This window comes from Periplaneta americana, chromosome 5, assembly GCF_040183065.1.
Source record: "Periplaneta americana isolate PAMFEO1 chromosome 5, P.americana_PAMFEO1_priV1, whole genome shotgun sequence".
Lineage (NCBI taxonomy): Eukaryota > Metazoa > Arthropoda > Insecta > Blattodea > Blattidae > Periplaneta > Periplaneta americana.
Window position 1 is genome coordinate 197,435,691 of NC_091121.1, and position 19,919 is coordinate 197,455,609.

The window sequence follows — 19,919 nt, forward strand, 5'->3', positions numbered from 1 at the left end:
TAAAATTGTACGTGTTTTACGGATAGTAGGCCCACTCATTATATTGGTAAAACTGTTCATGCATTTCTGTATGTGAACAGCACTTCACCTATTTTTTACGACGAGCCGCTATTACTTAAATCATAAAAAAGAAGGCGTCAAGACATAGTGAAATAGTTTTTATGTTATGGTCGAAATAGTAATATGCGTTACAAGAGCGGTATGTTGTAGTTTTCATGTTCGAGGAAAAGTTTGAAAAAGCGAAACGTAGTTGAGCTTTTTTAATTTCCGAGAATTGAAAGAAACATACCACTCGTGTATCGTACATTATTTTATGCGAAGATCGTTTATTACATACCTGAAAGAGGAATTTCTAATTAGTTGCAATGAAATCTCCATCTTGGTTTATATTCAATGACGGCAAATTTGCAAAACAAAAATATCTATCTTCAACATTGTTGCTTTAAAATGTTTTCTGTGTTTACTGTACTCCACCAGGCCATGATATACGTCTGTCTTTCCCCCCCCCCCCAGTCTATAAATGCGAACTTAAAACAAACGGTAAGGTTATGTAATGATTTATTTTTCATTTTAATATTTTAACAATATTATTTATATAACATATTGCAGTAATAACATCGGCAAGTTGATTTGTTGATTTTTTCACGGCTTCCTTAATGTTACTTGCATCACGAATGCAGTAACTTCAGTGGAGTTGTAGAGTTTACTTAATTTTTGCAAATATTTAAAAACAATAATTAACAGTGCAATTTAGGTGAAATTGCAGTGGTAAGTTTCCAATTTATAATTATTACTATATTGAACGTCTCTAAAAATAATATGTTAAAAGCCTAAAGCAGTAAAATCAATATGTCCTTAAGCGGTAAGAAAAGGGAAATAATTGTTATGTGTGTTAGGTTGGGAATACTGAATGTGGAATTTTACACTTTCCGCGGATTGGTTTTATGCGGAAACCAAGCAAATACGCACGATCTCGCACAAATGTTTTTAGTAACTACAGTATATGGTTTCTTGTAAGGAAATTCTGGTAAACATCGAGAAAGCATCGAAACTAATAGAAGGTCTAATAGCCTAAAAAAACGCATAGAAACTTAAATGTTTTCATAATGTTTTGAAATCTGTAACTTCTGAAATCGCAATCAGACGTAAGCTTGCACACTTCCAGTGGTCTGATTCCTGTTCCGTGTTTCAGGAGTGGGGAGCCTGTCAGCCTGGGCGAGTGGCACGAGCTACGAGTGTCACGAACTGGCCGCCTCGCCATCCTGCAGGTGGACAACCTCGCCCCCACGCAGGCCATGGCGCCCGGTGCCTTCACCCAGCTCTCCCTCCCGCAGAACCTTTACATTGGCGGAGTACCCAATTTCGACATGGTTTCGCCCAAAGTGAAAGTGCGGACGTCTTTTGTTGGATGTATACAAAAGGTATGAAGAACAAGGAGATGAATAAATGCATGATTTTCATATCTGGGGTCTTTTTTTTTTATCCCAAGCATGTATGTTGTAAATAATTAGGACATTTTATCAGTGGCGTATACTGGTTTAAGGGCCTAGGCTACCACTGACCCTATTATTACACAAAATATATTTTAAAGTCCCTATAATAAAATTCCTTACCTATTTATATATGAATTTCACACGTCTTGATTGGGACGAAAATACTTCGATGACTTCGTCATTGAAATTACAGTTGGGCCGCTTGCGAAGTTTCTGTAGAAATGACTTTTCAATGGACATCAGTGCCAAGCCGGATAAACGTTCTTATGTATGAGTTTATCTACAGTAGGATTTTATTCTCTTCAACGCAGAAAATGTTCTTTCTACTGATGCTGACGTAGCTGGTATTGGCACAATTAATGTTGCCAATTTAAGGAGTTCAGGAATAACTTGGTTCAGCTGGTTTTCATATATGGCAGATAATGTTTCATGGATAGGTTTGTTCGAAAAATCAAAGACCTCTGCTGAATATATTACACTTAATTCATTTTTCAAACGTACGTGATCAAAGTGACTGTTATAGGACTGAAATAATTTGTTTAGTGCCTCATTCGGGAAGTTTTCTCTATAAGCAGAAAATTTTTGAGAATCTAGAAGATATGTGAACTGAAGCTTTCCATAATCAGAAAATCTGTCAGTAATTTCCATGTGCATACGATCCAGTATGCTATAGTACAGCTGCCTGTATTTCAATTCATCATCTCCTTTTCTTCGCTTTAATGGTGGTTCCATTGTATTGGCTGAAGAATTTTAATTTTCCATATTACTCCATATGGACGGAAACCCACTACGTCTGAACTCGAATATAGTATTTTTTAACTTTGATACCTCTTGCAAGCAGTATGCTATGTCTAGACTTTTTGTCTGAAGAACATTGTAGAGCACATCTGTATGTGCAAACACTCTAGCATAGACTTCAAGAAGAAATATGTTCTGAAACTGAGTGAAAAAATACAAATATCCTTGAGCCTGCACAATTACATCATCAACCCAGTTTTCTTCAGAGTCATTACAAATGATATTTTCAAAGAAAGCAGTCAGTTGTTCTCTGTATTACTTTACTGTATTTACAAGCCGAGATGTAAAATTGCATCTAGTTGGTGCTACTTTTGGGAGTTTCTTTTTCATAAATTCTTGAGTTTTTCTGATCTTTTAGGAGATGATGAGAAAAATGCAGCTAAACCCGACAGTGTTTTGAAAAAAAATGCGGCATTCTGGAATGGATGAAGTAGTTTGTTGCAAAACTAAATTGAGAACATGGCTGTAACAATGGACAAATAGTGCTTGAGGATACTTTCCTTGAACTTTTGTTTTTAAGCCATTAATATTTCCCGCCATAACTGAAGCACCATCGTATGTCTGTGCAATTAACTTATTGCCGACATTGTATTCTGCTATAACACCTTCCACATGCTGAAACCAAGCAGCAGCAGTTTTGCCCGAACTGACATTTGTGAATCCTATAAACCGTTCTTGAACATTGGCAGTACTATCGACGTATCTTAAAACAGTGGACAATTGACTCTGATTAGAGCAGTCACTTGTTTGATCAACAACAATGGCCGCAAAAGGTGCTTCTTCTATTTCAGATTTTATGTTCTTTATCATAACCCCACTTATAGCAAATATTAAGTCATTATGAATTGCGGGAGAAGTACCACGAAATACTGTTGAACTCTCAAGATGATTGGCCAGTAAATGGTCAAATTCACTTAAGGAACTTAAATATTCAATATAATTTCCTCTATTGTCTGATTCCACACTCTCATTATGATCCCGAAAAGCCAATTCTTGTTTTCCTAGAAAGCAGACTGCGTTAATAAGATGCAGTAAAATCTCCCGATTTTTTTTCCACAGGAGCATTGTGTTGGTTGATATGTAGAGCTTTTTGCTTATCTAGCTGTAAATCAATTCTTGTCTTCCCAAAGTTTGCAAAGTTCATGCTACTACAAATATGAGCTTTTGATTTGTCGTATTTTAGGACTGCCGTTCGAAGGGAGTTGATATTAGAAAACCCTCTTTTGACCACACATTAGTTTCGCGGCTAAATAACAAACATGGCCAGCAAAATAGTTTAGACAGTTTAGAAATACCACACAACCAATTCCACTTACCATATGATGTTGAAGTGAAATGGCGTGTGTACTCACGCTGTTTTTCTTTTACGTCCATGGACAAATTTAACTCAGGAGTTGGTCTTTCCATTTTCACAATTTCAACTTCCTCGTTGTATGTACGACGATTAAAAGGCACTTTTAATAAACCTTCTATTACACAGTCATTTTCAACACAAACCTCTCCAGAAACTTGTTCTGCCATATTTTTCACAATATCACTTAATTGGGAAATTAAAAACTTAATAATTCACAATTAATATAACTCTTAGACACTCGAACAAATCACAACTTTAAAATACTGCACTGCAAGAACACAATTACATTCATGAGCTAGCGTGCTAAGCGTACTGTTGCTTCGCGCCTGCGAAGAAACCGATCACGAGAGCGGCAACTCGCCCGGCCTTACACTGCATGTTGGAAACAGAAGAGAGCGGGGGGATGGGCAGTTGTGCGACCGGAACAGCGTGCGCGGTACGGTCACAGGCTACTTCACGTAGCAAGCGGTTTCTCCAGTGATGCCGCCTTGACAACTTGTTTCTTTTCGAGAGCAGAGAGTGCATATAAATCTAACAATTACTTTAATTTTAATTACTGTGGTAAAACTAATAATACAAAATTATTACATTATGTTATATTATAAACTTTTTCTTTTGTAATTTCCTTGGGCTACCGCCGGTAGCCCCGGTAGTCCGCAGAATACGCCCCTGCATTTTATACCTCTAAGGCCCGATTGTATAAACCATTTAATCTTAGATCAGAGGTTAAATTGATCCTTGTTTCAGCAGAACTTGGAATTTTGTGTTGTATAAAGTCTAATCTGAGATTAATTTGTCTCAAACTAAAGTCAACTTTGACTGAAGAAATTTCTCCGATTAAGTTAGATGATCCAAGTTCAGTTATTTCTTTTCTGTTTGAAATATACGAGTGACAGATTGTGCAAATAAAATATCCATTATTATTAATATTAATAGATATGATAGGTACATTTATATATATTTCTTGCCTTAATACACAAACAATCTTATATTTTATAAGGCTCTATCGTGTTCAGCAGTATCAAATAACATAACCTATAATTACATTATGTTTATAACAACCATTAATTATTAATAGATATAATAGGTACATTCATAAATTTTCCATTAACTGTATTACTAAACGAAAATTGTCGTTTTATAAACCTTTATTATGTTTAGCAGTATCAAACACCATAACATGATAACAACTTGAGTCAACCTTCTTCTCATTGTCCGCCATTATTTACATTGCACAAAAAAACAGTGTCTCCAACAGAGTATACGGAAAGTCGCCAAAAAGTAGTTGTAAAGTCGCTAGATTTCTCATTATCAACAAAGAAAGATTAAATTTTGTCACTATGGGGTGCTGAAAAGGTCACTAAATCCCTATTTAAGCAATATAAAAATTAAAAGAAATTGTTGTTGAAAAAGAGTTAAGGTCGCTAGATTGGCAACACTGAACAAACCTGTCCGCGCACCTGTTTATGCGATGTTGCCAAATCCTTTTCACGTGAACTTAGATTGCATTTGAACCAAGGTAATTTGATCGCAGAAAAGTTTTATACAGTAGGAGAAGTGTCTGAACTCGGTTCACTTTTCGATCTTCGATCAAAGTTGATCTTTAGTCAGGGAGTTTTATACAATTGGGCCTAAGTTACACATTTTTATATACATACCGGTATAAGCAAATTCAAAGTTTTTATTACACCTAGAGTTACTCATTATGTTTAAACAATTAATTGTCGCGACGCTGTTATTCCCGGCGTGACTCCTCCCCTTTGCTTACGTCTTAGGAAGTCAAGGCTCTATAAAGTCTAGTTAGGTAGTATCGCCATTTTTGTTCTTTCGTTAACGAGCTACCAGACGAGGGATCTATTTGCCACACCGTTAAACATTACCATGTCGTAGTTCCTATGATAATAAATCAAACGAAATGTAATTCAGCAAATAATTGAGCGGCAAATAACGTCCTCATGTGCTTTCTGCGAACGCCAACGAAAGAGCCAAAATGGCGGGCGATTATATTAAGTATTTATCCAGCCTTAGGAATTGAATGACGTCTTCATCAGCGAGTCACAAGTCGCACACGTTTAAATGTAGCCGACGTGCAACGTGATTGGCTGCTGGAAATTAGAGCAACGGGACTTATAATTCATGTAATTATTTTGAGGCCAGACTATTTATTTTATAGGGATCTGTGTTTTTATTTCATCAATTATCACAAAACATTTTCACTTTCCTTGAAATAAAATGCAAAACAAAAAACGCTTGGATCAAGTGTTAATTATTATGTTTAAACAATTAATTAATAAATTAATTTAGTCTCATCGCCTGCTGTAGTAGAAAATACAAGAACCTTATTTTACAAATAGAGATACAAATAATTACTCTTGAACCTACAACACTTTACCCATAGCCTGTAGGCCTACAGTTATTGGTAATATTCTGTAGTGTTTGTTCAAGACTATAACCCTCTTCGAAATTTTCCTAAAAAATTATAACCTGCAGCATCTAACCTTGTTAAATGTTGTTTCTGAAGTATCCAAATTTCTCTATTAATGCAATAAAATTAGAACTGCTAAACAGTATCCCTCTACAGATTTTTAATTACCGACCTCGAAGAAAGAGAAGACTGTGAACACCTATAAAACGTGTAACAGACAATTTAATTTTAGATGTGCTAAAACAGAGCACCTGGTCAATAATCCTATAGAAGGATTATGATATATATTATATATGCGTGTATGCACAAATACACACACACACATACCGTAAGTAAACTCTGCTTGTGTGATCACAAGCCCTAACCCCTATGGAGCCTCCAGTATGTATACAAGATGACAGCAACACCTTGCCATAGGATGCAATCTAAATGATAATCACTGGCTACTTCCCCCAGAGAGATCTAACGGACTAACTCAGATTGTTTTTAAAGGCAAGCAAGTTAATTACAAAGGTTCCTTCACTCACGGGAGTCCTTCCTGTGTTGGAATATGTGAACATCGCTGTCATTGCAGTATGTATAATGTAACGAATAGAGTAGGTAGGCCTATATTACTTCTAAACCTTCAGTTTCTCGCCTTCATTTTTATACATCCAAAATGTTATAATAATAATAATAATAATAATAATAATAATAATAATAATAATAATAATAATAATAATAATAATAATAATAATAATAATAATAATAATAATGTAGCACGTATGGGCGAATCCAGAAATGCATATAGAGTGTTAGTTGGGAGACCAGAGGGAAAAAGACCTTTGGGGAGGCCGAGACGTAGAAAAAAAATGTTTAAATGTTATGTTTTATTTAACGACGCTCGCAACTGCAGAGGTTATATCAGCGTCGCCGGATGTGCCGGAATTTTGTCCCGCAGGAGTTCTTTTACATGCCAGTAAATCTACTGACATGAGCCTGTCGCATTTAAGCACACTTAAATGCCATCGACCTGGCCCGGGATCGAACCCGCAACCTTGGGCATAGAAAGCCAGCGCTATACCAACTTTCCAACCAGGTCGACGAGACGTAGATGGGAGGGTAATATTAAAATGGATTTGAGGGAGGTGGGATATGATGATAGAGACTGGATTAATCTTGCACAGGATAGGGACCAATGGCGGGCTTATGTGAGGGCGGCAATGAACCTTCGGGTTCCTTAAAAGCCATTTGTAAGTAAGTAAGTAAGTAAGTAATAATAATAATGGTTTATTTTAACTGGCAGAGTTAAGGCCATTCGGCCTTCTCTTTTGTACTCTATTAATGTGAGTTAAGAGAAAAAGAAAATAGACTAGAGTATTAATGCTGAAGCATCGATTTCAAGTCATTGTATTTCTTAAACAATGAAAAAGCAAAACGAACGACAATCACAACGTTTCTTACCGAACGAAAATTGGCTTAAATATGCATTTTCATTAAATTCAGGCTACTCAATCTGGGATGGTGCCCTTGTCAGTAGCTGCTGGAAGTGTTGCTCATTTTGTGTGATATATAATTCAAATGGAGGGATAGTTTACGTCCGGAATCTTTTACCGTGGACAGACTCATCATGCCATGTTTGCAGTTTTTCTTGGGAAAGATAAATGCGGTAGCTTCCCATTGCTTTCCACACACCACTCTCTCTTTCGCATCTTAAGAAGATTCCAGGGGGTCCCAGCGTGGAGGTGAGAAGAGTGGATTTGACTAATTAAGCCCTTCGGACTTCACCGAAATTCATTGTAAGGATTAAATATCAGTTATATCAGTGTTTTTGACCCGATCAGAGAGGAGGAAGAAGAATAAAGTGCATAAGATTTGCTGATGATATGGCGTTGTTAGCAGAAGAGGAAATGATATGCTACTGAAGCATGTTATTAAATATGATTGTTTAAAATTGTGGAAATAAATCTCGTAAATTTGTGTTCAAAACATATGCTTCAGTTTCACTACAGATGGAAACAGAGTGCGCACAAAATCTTTTGGATACTACAATAGAACCCCGATTATCCGTCTGTTATTCTCTCCTTTTTTGTTGCAGAAAAAATATTGAATACTGCACAATACATTAGTACGTTTTTTTTTTGTTTTTTTTTTTTTATTGTAGAGAGTGATATTAGAATACAAGCCTTTGTCCTTACACATTATGACCTACTGTTCGAGTGACCTGTTTAATTTCTCTGCAAAACGTTCTCCAGAACTGCCAAAAGAATACATGTTGTGCTAAGTATCGAAGAGAAGTGCATATAATTGAGTGGTTTTGGAAAAGAGGAACTGTGGTTCATCTCACACCTGAATACGAGATTGGAGTTACAACTGTACGAGATTTAATAAAAAACAAGGATAAAGTGTATAAATTACTTAAATCTATAACATGAGATCTATAGTTTTCCTATCTTTCCATAGAAATCCATCATAGGAAGTTTCCTTGACACTTAGAAACCAATCATTGACATTCATTCATAGTGTTCTGTCACTGCAAACCCAGCATTCTCCAGTCTTTCCTATTTTTTGCCTTCCTCTTAGTCTCCACATATGATCCATATATGTTAATGCCGTCTATTATTTGATATCTTCTTCTGTCCCGAACTGTTCTCCCGTTCACCATTCCTTCGAGTGAATCCTTTAGTAGGCAGTTTCTTCTCAGTCAGTGACCCAGCCATTTCCTTTTTCTCTTCCTGATCAGTTTCAGCATTGCGCAAATCAAGATTTCAGGTATAACTCCCTGTAAAGTTGATTTGAATAATTTCGAGGGAAAAATTGTTCCGGAGCCGGGTATCGAACCCGGGACATTTGGTTTAACGTACCAACGCCCTACCACTGAGCTACCCGGGAACTCTAACCGACACCGATCCAATTTTTACCTCTATATCCACAGACCTCAAAGTGGGCTGACAACCGTCAAGCAACCAACTTCGAGTGCACACTAACTCCGTGTGACTTAAATTGTGGTTTTCTGTTAACGAACAGTGACGTGTATTATGCAAATCAAGGTTTCAGGTATAACTCCCTGTAAAGTTGATTTGAATAATTTCGAGGGAAAATCTTGAAATCTTGATTTGCATAATACACGTCACTGTTCGTTAACAGAAAACCACAATTTAAGTCACACGGAGTTAGTGTGCACTCGAAGTTGGTTGCTTGACGGTTGTCAGCCCACTTTGAGGTCTGTGGATATAGAGGGAAAAATTGGATCGGTGTCGGTTAGAGTTCCCGGGTAGCTCAGTGGTAGAGCGTTGGTACGTTAAACCAAAGGTCCCGGGTTCGATACCCGGCTCCGGAACAATTTTTCCCTCGAAATTATTCAGTTTCAGCATTATTCTTTCTTCACTCACTCTGTCCAACAGAGCTATTATACTTAAAACTTCTGATCCACTATCTAATGTGTTAAAACACATGGCCATGGAGAAAATTTCGAAACTGCATTATACAACACTTACAGTAATTCTTCTATGGTACGGATTATCCGATTTTTTTCGATTAACCGTTTAGCTCACCCCCTTCATTACAACAGATATAGATTTTCTACTGTATTGCTAAAGTTTCCTGATAGTAATACCTGTTTTCTTAGCCATGCTTGAACATGTGATATAGAAGTAACAAAGCATGATCACTAAAGGGAAAAAAGTAAAGTTAGAAATCACTACAAATTATATCTACAAAGCTTTCTTAAGTTAAAATGTTAAAATGTGTTAAACATTTTAAAAAGATAATATACCTTAATGACAGACAGGCATGTTTGAACACCGGTGTGGTGTCAACATCCTGCTGTACTTCGAAGGACACCACACCGGTGTTGAAACAGGCCTGTCTGTCATTAAGATAATATATGACGTCGGAATATGTATGATAAGAACTTTCTTGTGTTAAATATTAACGTACCTTGTTAACATGTTTCGACCTATTTTCGGTCATCTTCGGAACTGGTCGTTGTGGTCTTGGTGCCTCTTGTTTCCTGTGTGGGTGCGTTCGTAGTGTAGAGTCAAAGAGTGTATGTATTTTGAAATTGAGTTGTGTGTTGAGAATATCTTTGGGGTGTGTTTTTGTGTGTCTGTATATTGAGTTTCAGAAACTCAACACACTAGACAATATGAAATATACAGACACACAAAAACACACCCCAACGATATTCTCAACACACAACTGAATTTCAAAACACATACACTCTTTGACTCTACACTACGAACGCACCCACACAGGAAACAAGAGGCGCCAAGACCAACAACAACCAGTTCCGAAGATGACCGAAAATAGGTCGAAACATGTTAACGAGGTACGTTAATATTTAACACAAGAAAGTTCTTATCATACATATTCCGAAGTGATGCAGTGTTAAAAGTTGTGTAATCAGGATGTATAATATGTGACCTTTTTCAAACGGTCTTACTAATAAACCGTGTACAGTTTTTATACGAGACTTATGCGTAGTTGAGACAGAAAACGTTACTAATAAACCATGCATAAGCGATGGATGTATAAACAGTCTGCAACTATACAATGGGAATTGCTTTGCAGTAGTTACATACACGAAACCCCTTGTTTAAGCGTTGTATAGAGAGAAAAAATGGCCGCCTCTCTAACAGCTGTTCGTATCGACTGTCATTTTATGATGATAGATGCTTTGTAACCACAGAATAACACACCAAAGAGCACAGAATAAGTAGAATATTATAGCTGTAGCTTGTACTCTTTGACCAAAATACAGTGTGGTAATCGATCAGAGCCAGTTGTACTATCAATACTTAACACGACACACTAGAGCGCTCTACCGGATGCAATAGAGAATCTCAGATATTCTATTACCTTTTGTAATGAAGTAATGACGAAACTATGACGTAATATAAGTCTTAAAGTGAACAACAAAAAATAATGACAAATTATATAGTAATTCTGTTAATGTATTTTATCTCTAGCAAGAATTTTGCATATTTCTGCTCAGAATCGTGATTCAAAGACTATTTCTTACATGAGCTTTCTGTATTTTGTTTCAGGTTGTTATAAACAATCAACCTCTACAGATTCTGGCAGCAGCCCTTGGAGGAGTAAATGTGGACAACTGCCCACATCCGTGCGTTACTCGGCCATGCGGAGATGAAGGCCGATGTGTTCCTGAGATGGACTACTTCACGTGTGAATGTGCCCAGGGCTATCGTGATGCCCAGTGCCAGCAACATGCCGCCCCCACAATGCTGCAGGACATACCTGTGCCCAGGTTTGCAGGTGACAGCTACCTCCACTACAGTGACCCTGACACAATGCGCAGGTATGTATGTATGTAGGTATGTATGTAGGTATGTATTTATTAATACTACAATTGGGTATACACCCGGTGGCAGTGATATATAATATACAATAATTACAATTACATGAAATAAAATAAAATAAAATAAACGTAAATCTATAAATAGTAGATGCAATAAACCTAGGGCTATAAATAAAAACTATTCTATAATAACACCTACGATAAGCAAAAGTAAATCTAACTTATAAGTACTTCTATTTCACCCAACTATTACCAATTTAAGTAATTACATATCACCTTAATTAATTACATACCAACTTAATTACATATCACCTGAATTAATTACATATCACCTTAATTAATTACATACCAACTTAATTACATATCACCTTAATTAATTACATATCAACTTAATTAATTACATATCACTTTAATTAATTACATGCCAACTTAATTACATATCATCTTAATTAATTATATATCACCTTAATTAATTACATACTAACTTAATTACATATCTCCTTAATTAATTACATATCACCTTAATTAATTACATACCAACTTAATTACATATCACCTTAATTAATTACATACCAACTTAATTACATGTCACCTTAATTAATTGCATATCACCTTAATTAATTACATACCAACTTAATTACATATCACTTTAATTAATTACATGCCAACTTAATTACATATCATCTTAATTAATTACATATCACCTTAATTAATTACATACCAACTTAATTACATATCACTTTAATTAATTACATGCCAACTTAATTACATATCATCTTAATTAATTACATATCACCTTAATTTATTTACATATCAACTAAATTAATATCATCTTAATTAATTACATATCATCTTAATTAATTACATATCTTCTTAATTAATTACATACCAACTTAATTACATATCACCTTAATTAATTACATGCCAACTTAATTACATATCATCTTAATTAATTACATATCAACTTAATTATATATCAACTCAATTACATGACACAACTTAAATAATTACACTGCACCTCCAATTACATTTTCAGTCTAATCTTCTCAACCTTTCCTTAAATGTATTGATTTTAAGAGGACCACCCTGAAAGATTGCCGCAGGTAAGCTGTTCCAGTCTACTATTTTGCGGTTAACAAAGGAAAATTTTGCCACGTCCGTTCTTTGTTTTCTACATTTAAACTTCCTAATATGATCAGCCCTTCCTAAGTATGATGGTGTTGCTAATCTAGCATTGGTATCGGTCCATACTTTGTGTCCCATTTGTGCCTTAAACAATGCTGTGAGTCTGGTTTTTCGTCGCCTTGATTTGAGAAGTTCCCACCCTAAGTCTTTTACTATCTCCTCACCATGTCCCTTCAGGTGAGTGAAAATAAAATGTCATGCGTTCTTTTGCCAAAATTTCTAACCTTTTGGCCCAGTAGGTGAGCTGCGGTCAGGGTTGGGACTTTACGCATAAAAAAAGGTTATTTACATTACAGTAAAATGCGCGTAAATAATGCGTAATTAACGTAATAAATGTAAAATACGTAAAAAAACCTGCAAGAACTTTTATTTTTAGTCTTCATTTGTTCAGTTTGTGATGAAAATTTATCGTTTGAACAGCCAACAAACTTAGCACACATATAACTCGAGACTACAAATTAATGTTAAAAAAATGGAGACCTTAAGAAGATTTTGCAATACATACCGGATGAAGTGAAAGGTTTGGGGGAACTTTATATTATAAAACATAACTAATAATGAATAAATCTAACATTTAGCAACTATATCACTTGTTAAATACATTTTGACAATAAAAATAATTAAACTAAATAGTTCCTCTTATATAATCGTGAAAACTTTGTAACTAATTCAACAGTTCATAGAATAATACACGTCAAAAAATGACTTTCATACTCCATCGGCAAGTCTATCGTGCTATCAAAAAGGAGTGCGTTATATGGCAGTAAAAATTTTAATAGCCTCCCTATCGATGTAAAAAATGAAACTCAAAATATAAGATTATTTAGGGCCAAATTAAAGAAGTACCTAATTTCTCACACCACCTATTCTGTAGGTGAATTCATGACATTCAATAACACTTCATGAAATTGATACTAAAACTTTGTGTTGTACTAGTACACTATATTGTAAATCTCATCTGTATATATTTCATCTAGACTGTGACTATAAATTAAGACTTTATAATAGTATTAAGCTTTTTGACTTGTTCCATATTCTAGCTATGAAGCAATGTATGAATACCATGGAATGTTAATAAATACAATACAAAATGTCACTGTTAAAATTACATGGAATATTTTTTTACGCACTATATGTATATGTCACTTAATATATTTATGCAATTGCAATTTGTTTATATAATATCAAATTTGTTTGAAGATATATCCTTGGTTTCTTCTGAGGTTTTCCCCAGCCATGGGACTGAAGCCGGATAGTCTATGGCAAGTCCTCGGCATCAACCCCTTTGATTTGATTACCCCCCTTTGATTTGATTACCTGGTTGGATTTTTCCGAGGTTTTCCCCAACCAAAAGGCAAATGCCGGGTAATCTTTTGGCGAATCCTCGGACCTCACCTCATCTCACTACATCTTGCCAAAATATTGTAAAAAATTGCACAAAATTGTAAATATTGTAGAAAATTATTAAATTGTAAAACTGTAAAAATTTGTAAAAATTGTAATTGTAATATTGTAAAATTTTGACTTGTTCCACATCTTAAAGCTTCATTGCTCATGTAAGATCTATGGAATAAAATAAATGAATGAATGAAAGATGCCAGACTTAAGGCGAAAACTTTCACAACAAATGCATGTAATGTAAACTATATTGTAGATTACATTAAATTGATGTCACATGACTGAATCACAACATTTTAAAGTAATAATATTAAATTATTCTTGATTAAACATTTTAAAATGTTACAAGAAAGTAGATTAATTAGTCTAATTTGATAAAGATTGATGGGATTATGTCTTATATTTCTTCTTGTAGGATTATTAGCTACAAGATTAACATCAATATGAGATTCCGAACCAGCTCGTCAGTGGGGCTGCTGCTTTGGAGCGGACGTCGAAACATGTCGGCCGCAGGAGATTTCTTAGCCCTAGGAATTGCAGACGGCTACCTCCACTTCAGATTCAACTTGGGCAGTGGAGAAGTCACCATACCATATAATTATACACGAGTAGATGATGGTCTTTGGCACAGAGTGAAGGCAGTCAGGTATTACAGATGCTAGAAACGCCTGTTTCTCTCAATATGTTGCATAGATATTTTGGGTTTTGGTTAGAAGTTACACATTTCTGTAACTTGAAGTTTTTCCTAATGAAAGTTAATATGAACAGAAGTGCAGATGTTTACAGCTCCTACATTATTATTGTTATGATGTCAATAAACGAAAAAAATGAAAGCTACTTCAAAAAATGTAAAATTGAAAGAATAACAAATACATAGTGGAGATTTCTTTAACCCTTCACCACATGAGTACAATTGTATATCATCAGCACACACATGGGGTATATTTTTACCCCAGCATTTTAGTATCGCTTTAATATCAAAGACATTTATATATGAGTTTCTTTTTTTTGTAATAATAATAAATTTAGCTTCCCTTATGAAAAGGTTGCCAGATTTGACAAAGTATATTACATATAATTTGGAAACACATCTAAAAGGTAAACTGATTTACATTTGAAACGATTAGGGAATCGAATATACAAAACGTCAGAAAAATTTACACCTAAGTAGCTTTTGTAATAGTAATAGTAATAGTTTGTGCTCATTTACAGTTAAGAAAGGGGGGTCTACACCTGTGGAGTAACGGTCAGCGCGTCTGGCCGCGAAACCAGGTGGCCCGGGTTCGAATCCCGGTCGGAGCAAGTTACCTGGTTGAGGTTTATTCTGGGGTTTTCCCTCAACCCAATATGAGCAAATGCTGGGTAACTTTCGGTGCTGGACCCCGGACTCATTTCACTGTCATTATCACCTTCATTTCATTCAGACACTAAATAACCTGAGATGTTGATACAGCGTCGTAAAATAACCCAATAATAAAAAAAAGGGGGGAAAAAATATCATCAGATAGGTTAGAATGATTTGAATGCCATATACCGCGAGAAAAATAATAGTACGGATTTGTTGGCATTGATATCTAAACCAATCAACAGCCATCGGTTAAGATAACTTGAAATTTCCATTATCACTCCCATACAAGTGATTTCTGAATATCTGAACCGATCCTTTGAGGGCACTAATGGCTATTTCCTTCACAATGCTGTGTGTTAGCCCCAGGTTTTTACATTTGTTGGCAAAGAAGGAGGGTATGGTACCTCGTGCTCCCACCATCAGACCTATTACATCAATGTGGGACAGGCTATATTTATCTATATTTATTTCTAGCTTCACATTAAGAACAAATTTAATTTTTACAGTATTTGGTCACTAATTAGCTGCAGAGGAAAATTTAATATATTCTTAATTTATACTAGATCAATTATATTTGAACATATTTATTCTGGTTGGTTTAATTTATTACATTATAGGGTCAAAACTTTTAATTTTGTTACTTTTTGCTAGGTCATGAAATTTGCTTTGAATTATTGATAGAACCTGGAAAAATAATGTCATATTAACTTACAGCCTGATCTATACAGAAAAAATGCAAGAGTGTTTAAATTCTGTCAATAATAAATGAACTTCCAAAGAGAGTAAAGAATAAAGATATTGTATAATACCTAATATGAGACGTGTAGTTGCAAAATCAGAAATATCACTTTTTTTTTTTTCGAAAATGAGTTAATGTTATGCTTCATATCTTCATATGATGCTACAACTGCTATAGCACTATTATGCTCCAAAACCAGATACATCACATGCATTTGTATGATGAAAGTATAGTATAGTCATGTGAGTTTATTTCCAAAACCAGATACATCACATGCATTTGTATGATGAAAGTATAGTATAGTCATGTGAGTTTATCTCCAAAACCAGATACATCACATGCATTTGTATGATGAAAGTATAGTATAGTCATGTGAGTTTATTTCCAAAACCAGATACATCACATGCATTTGTATGATGAAAGTATAGTATAGTCATGTGAGTTTATTTCCAAAACCAGATACATCACATGCATTTGTATGATGAAAGTATAGTATAGTCATGTGAGTTTATCTCCAAAACCAGATACATCACATGCATTTGTATGATGAAAGTATAGTATAGTCATGTGAGTTTATTTCCAAAACCAGATACATCACATGCATTTGTATGATGAAAGTATAGTATAGTCATGTGAGTTTATTTCCAAAACCAGATACATCACATGCATTTGTATGATGAAAGTATAGTATAGTCATGTGAGTTTATCTCCAAAACCAGATACATCACATGCATTTGTATGATGAAAGTATAGTATAGTCACGTGAGTTTATTTCCAAAACCAGATACATCACATGCATTTGTATGATGAAAGTATAGTATAGTCATGTGAGTTTATCTCCAAAACCAGATACATCACATGCATTTGTATGATGAAAGTATAGTATAGTCACGTGAGTTTATTTCCAAAACCAGATACATCACATGCATTTGTATGATGAAAGTATAATATAGTCATGTGAGTTTATCTCCAAAACCAGATACATCACATGCATTTGTATGATGAAAGTATAGTATAGTCACGTGAGTTTATTTCCAAAACCAGATACATCACATGCATTTGTATGATGAAAGTATAGTATAGTCATGTGAGTTTATCTCCAAAACCAGATACATCACATGCATTTGTATGATGAAAGTATAGTATAGTCATGTGAGTTTATCTCCAAAACCAGATACATCACATGCATTTGTATGATGAAAGTATAGTATAGTCATGTGAGTTTATCTCCAAAACCAGATACATCACATGTATTTGTATGATGAAAGTATAGTATAGTCATGTGAGTTTATTTCCAAAACCAGATACGTCAAGGATTTGTGCAAACATTCACTGCTCATCAGTATAGTTCCTACGCAGAAACAGCTGAAATAAAACTGCCAGGATGTCATTATTAGCCCTAACGGGTATACAGATATTTTCTCTAATTTTCGAATAGTTATAACTTTGTCAAATAAAACATATGACTGGAAAAAAATTGTTTCCAATGCAGTGCGGCCACCAGCTCAGTGGCACTTTCCATGTAAAAGGTTTTTCTTTCAGTCGATCAAGAACAAGGTGACATCCTAGTGAAGGATGAAGTTCAATAGTTAAATGAGTCTGGTCAATACAAGAGCATTTGTAAGAAGAATAAAAAAAATAATAAATATTGCATCACCAAGCATAATGTTGCCAGGAATACAAATGTCACTAAATAGTACATTATGCAACGAGCCTATAATGATAGTAATTAAGACACGAGGATGCTTATGAAACGAGCGCAAGAGAGTTTCATAATCTTCATACGAGCGTCTTAATTACCATTATAGGCATGTTTCATACGACTTTTTATGCTCGACCATATTTCTAACTTGAAATTATTCATAAGTATTCATGTTATTTTTATCTGACTGGGGAGCAAACTGACCTTGTGCAATCTCGTAAATTGTGAGATGTGCGCAGACGCGAAAGTATTGATTTTTTCTGGGTAACGAATGTCGACGACCTTGATATAACCTAGAGAGTAAGATAAACGTTAAACTTGATATAACCTTGAAATTGAATTCGACATTGAAAAACGAGATGACAAATTGAATTTATTTGAATATTATTTACAATTAACTCTAATTATTATAGTAACAGAACATAACCTTCTGCGACAGTATTGGATTTCCAGCCTCCGTGACGTTTCCCTCGTTGTCTTTCGATTGCATATCCGACAATAATCGAAAACCTGACCTTTAATGAAAGGGTGTACTTTAATGACATGCATTAAAGGACTGCTACCAGGTGTATAATTACTACATTTCGGCATGATCGAGCATAAAATAAATTATGAAACTGCTTTGCTGACAAGATATTTTGGCAATGACTGGAAATCACTTCAAACATTATCCTGCTATGCACGTATTGTTAACAGACTGGAAAGCTTGGATGAAAATTAAATTTCTTCTATGAATGAAGAAGAAAATGTGAGAAAATGTGTGTGACCATACCTATGAAATTGGTGATCTGGTTGTTTAATAATTCAGTTTCTTTTGTAATTAATTATTAATTGTAATAATATAACAGTGGGTTTAAAATAATACATTATATATAATAGAATGGTTGTGTGCTATCAAACCAAGATATTCATTTGCAAACCCAGAAAGATCACAGAACAATTTTCAAAACCAGATACATCAAATAAATTTTCTCTATTATCTACTAATTATGCAATAATATCACTCCCATACGTCATGGAACATTACAATATTTCATAACAAATGTATCCTCAAAGTATTAACATTTTACCTCCTCGTGTATAGGAGATATACATTTTCTCTTCATACTGAAAAATTATGTTTTAGTGTTGTATCTGATTTTGCAACTAAACATCTCATATATACTGTAGTTTTATCGTCTTAATTTCAATACAACCCGTAGGGGGCATTGACGATAACATTGAAAATAGGTTGGACAGAGTTTTGGAAAAAAAATGAATAAGTTGTTTTAAAAATAATTTTACAGGAATGAACAAAGAATTGTATTTTTGCATCTTTCTGATATTCTGGCACCAATATAATTCAATCCAGAACATGCCATTAAAATCCAGAACAATCCGGGAAATCCAAAACGTCTGGCAACCCTGAGCATCTACCACTGGTTGGCCTGCTTCTCTAAGCAATTCTTTAGTTAAAAAGGATAAAATTAACTCTCATTAAGTTTAAGTATCATTATGTTGAAATGGGAGTGATGTAATGTTAAATAAGAATCTCACACACAGGGTACTTAAATAATAGGTACAAAACTGTTTTGCAAAAATACGAATGGCATGCCATGAATATTTTCTTTGTAGAAGCATATTTTGAATGGTAAATTAATATTTACTGTTTTTATCGCTCACATAATTCTGCATTCAGTTACATAAAATAATGTCGGTACCAGTAGATATTCAGAATTGAAGTGTTTACGAAAATAAACTAAGAAATAATACTTACTAGTCTTATTCGTGTTCCATTTTGACACAAACACCTTGAGAAGGCTGAATTATTATACATTTTGAGTTTAATTTTTGTACATAATTTATTTCAGAAATGAACAAGAAGGATCAGTAACAGTTGACAATGGTACAACAGTATCAAAACGATCACCTGGAAAGCTGAGACAACTCAACACCAACACTGGACTTTACATAGGTACGTAACTATTCCATTACAACAACAATAATAATAATAACAACAACAACAACAACAACAACAACAACAACAATAATAATAATAATAATAATAATAATAATAATAATAATAATAGGTTTCGAAGTAAATCCCGAAAAGACAAAGTATATGATTATGTCTCGTGACCAGAACATTGTACGAAATGGAAATATAAAAATTGGAAATTTATCCTTTGAAGAGGTGGA

At 34.5% G+C, this 19,919-nt stretch overlaps 1 protein-coding gene across 1 annotated transcript in view; it reads left to right on the plus strand.

Moving 5' to 3' along the window:
• Window positions 1-19,919, plus strand: part of LOC138700466 (pikachurin-like) — a 1,281,074-nt gene that overhangs the window by 1,244,040 nt on the left and 17,115 nt on the right. The window contains exons 10-13 of the mRNA XM_069827077.1: window positions 1,193-1,421; window positions 11,098-11,369; window positions 14,368-14,598; window positions 19,592-19,695. Coding sequence (XP_069683178.1) covers window positions 1,193-1,421; window positions 11,098-11,369; window positions 14,368-14,598; window positions 19,592-19,695 — 836 coding nt within the window. The remainder of the gene's footprint in view (window positions 1-1,192; window positions 1,422-11,097; window positions 11,370-14,367; window positions 14,599-19,591; window positions 19,696-19,919) is intronic.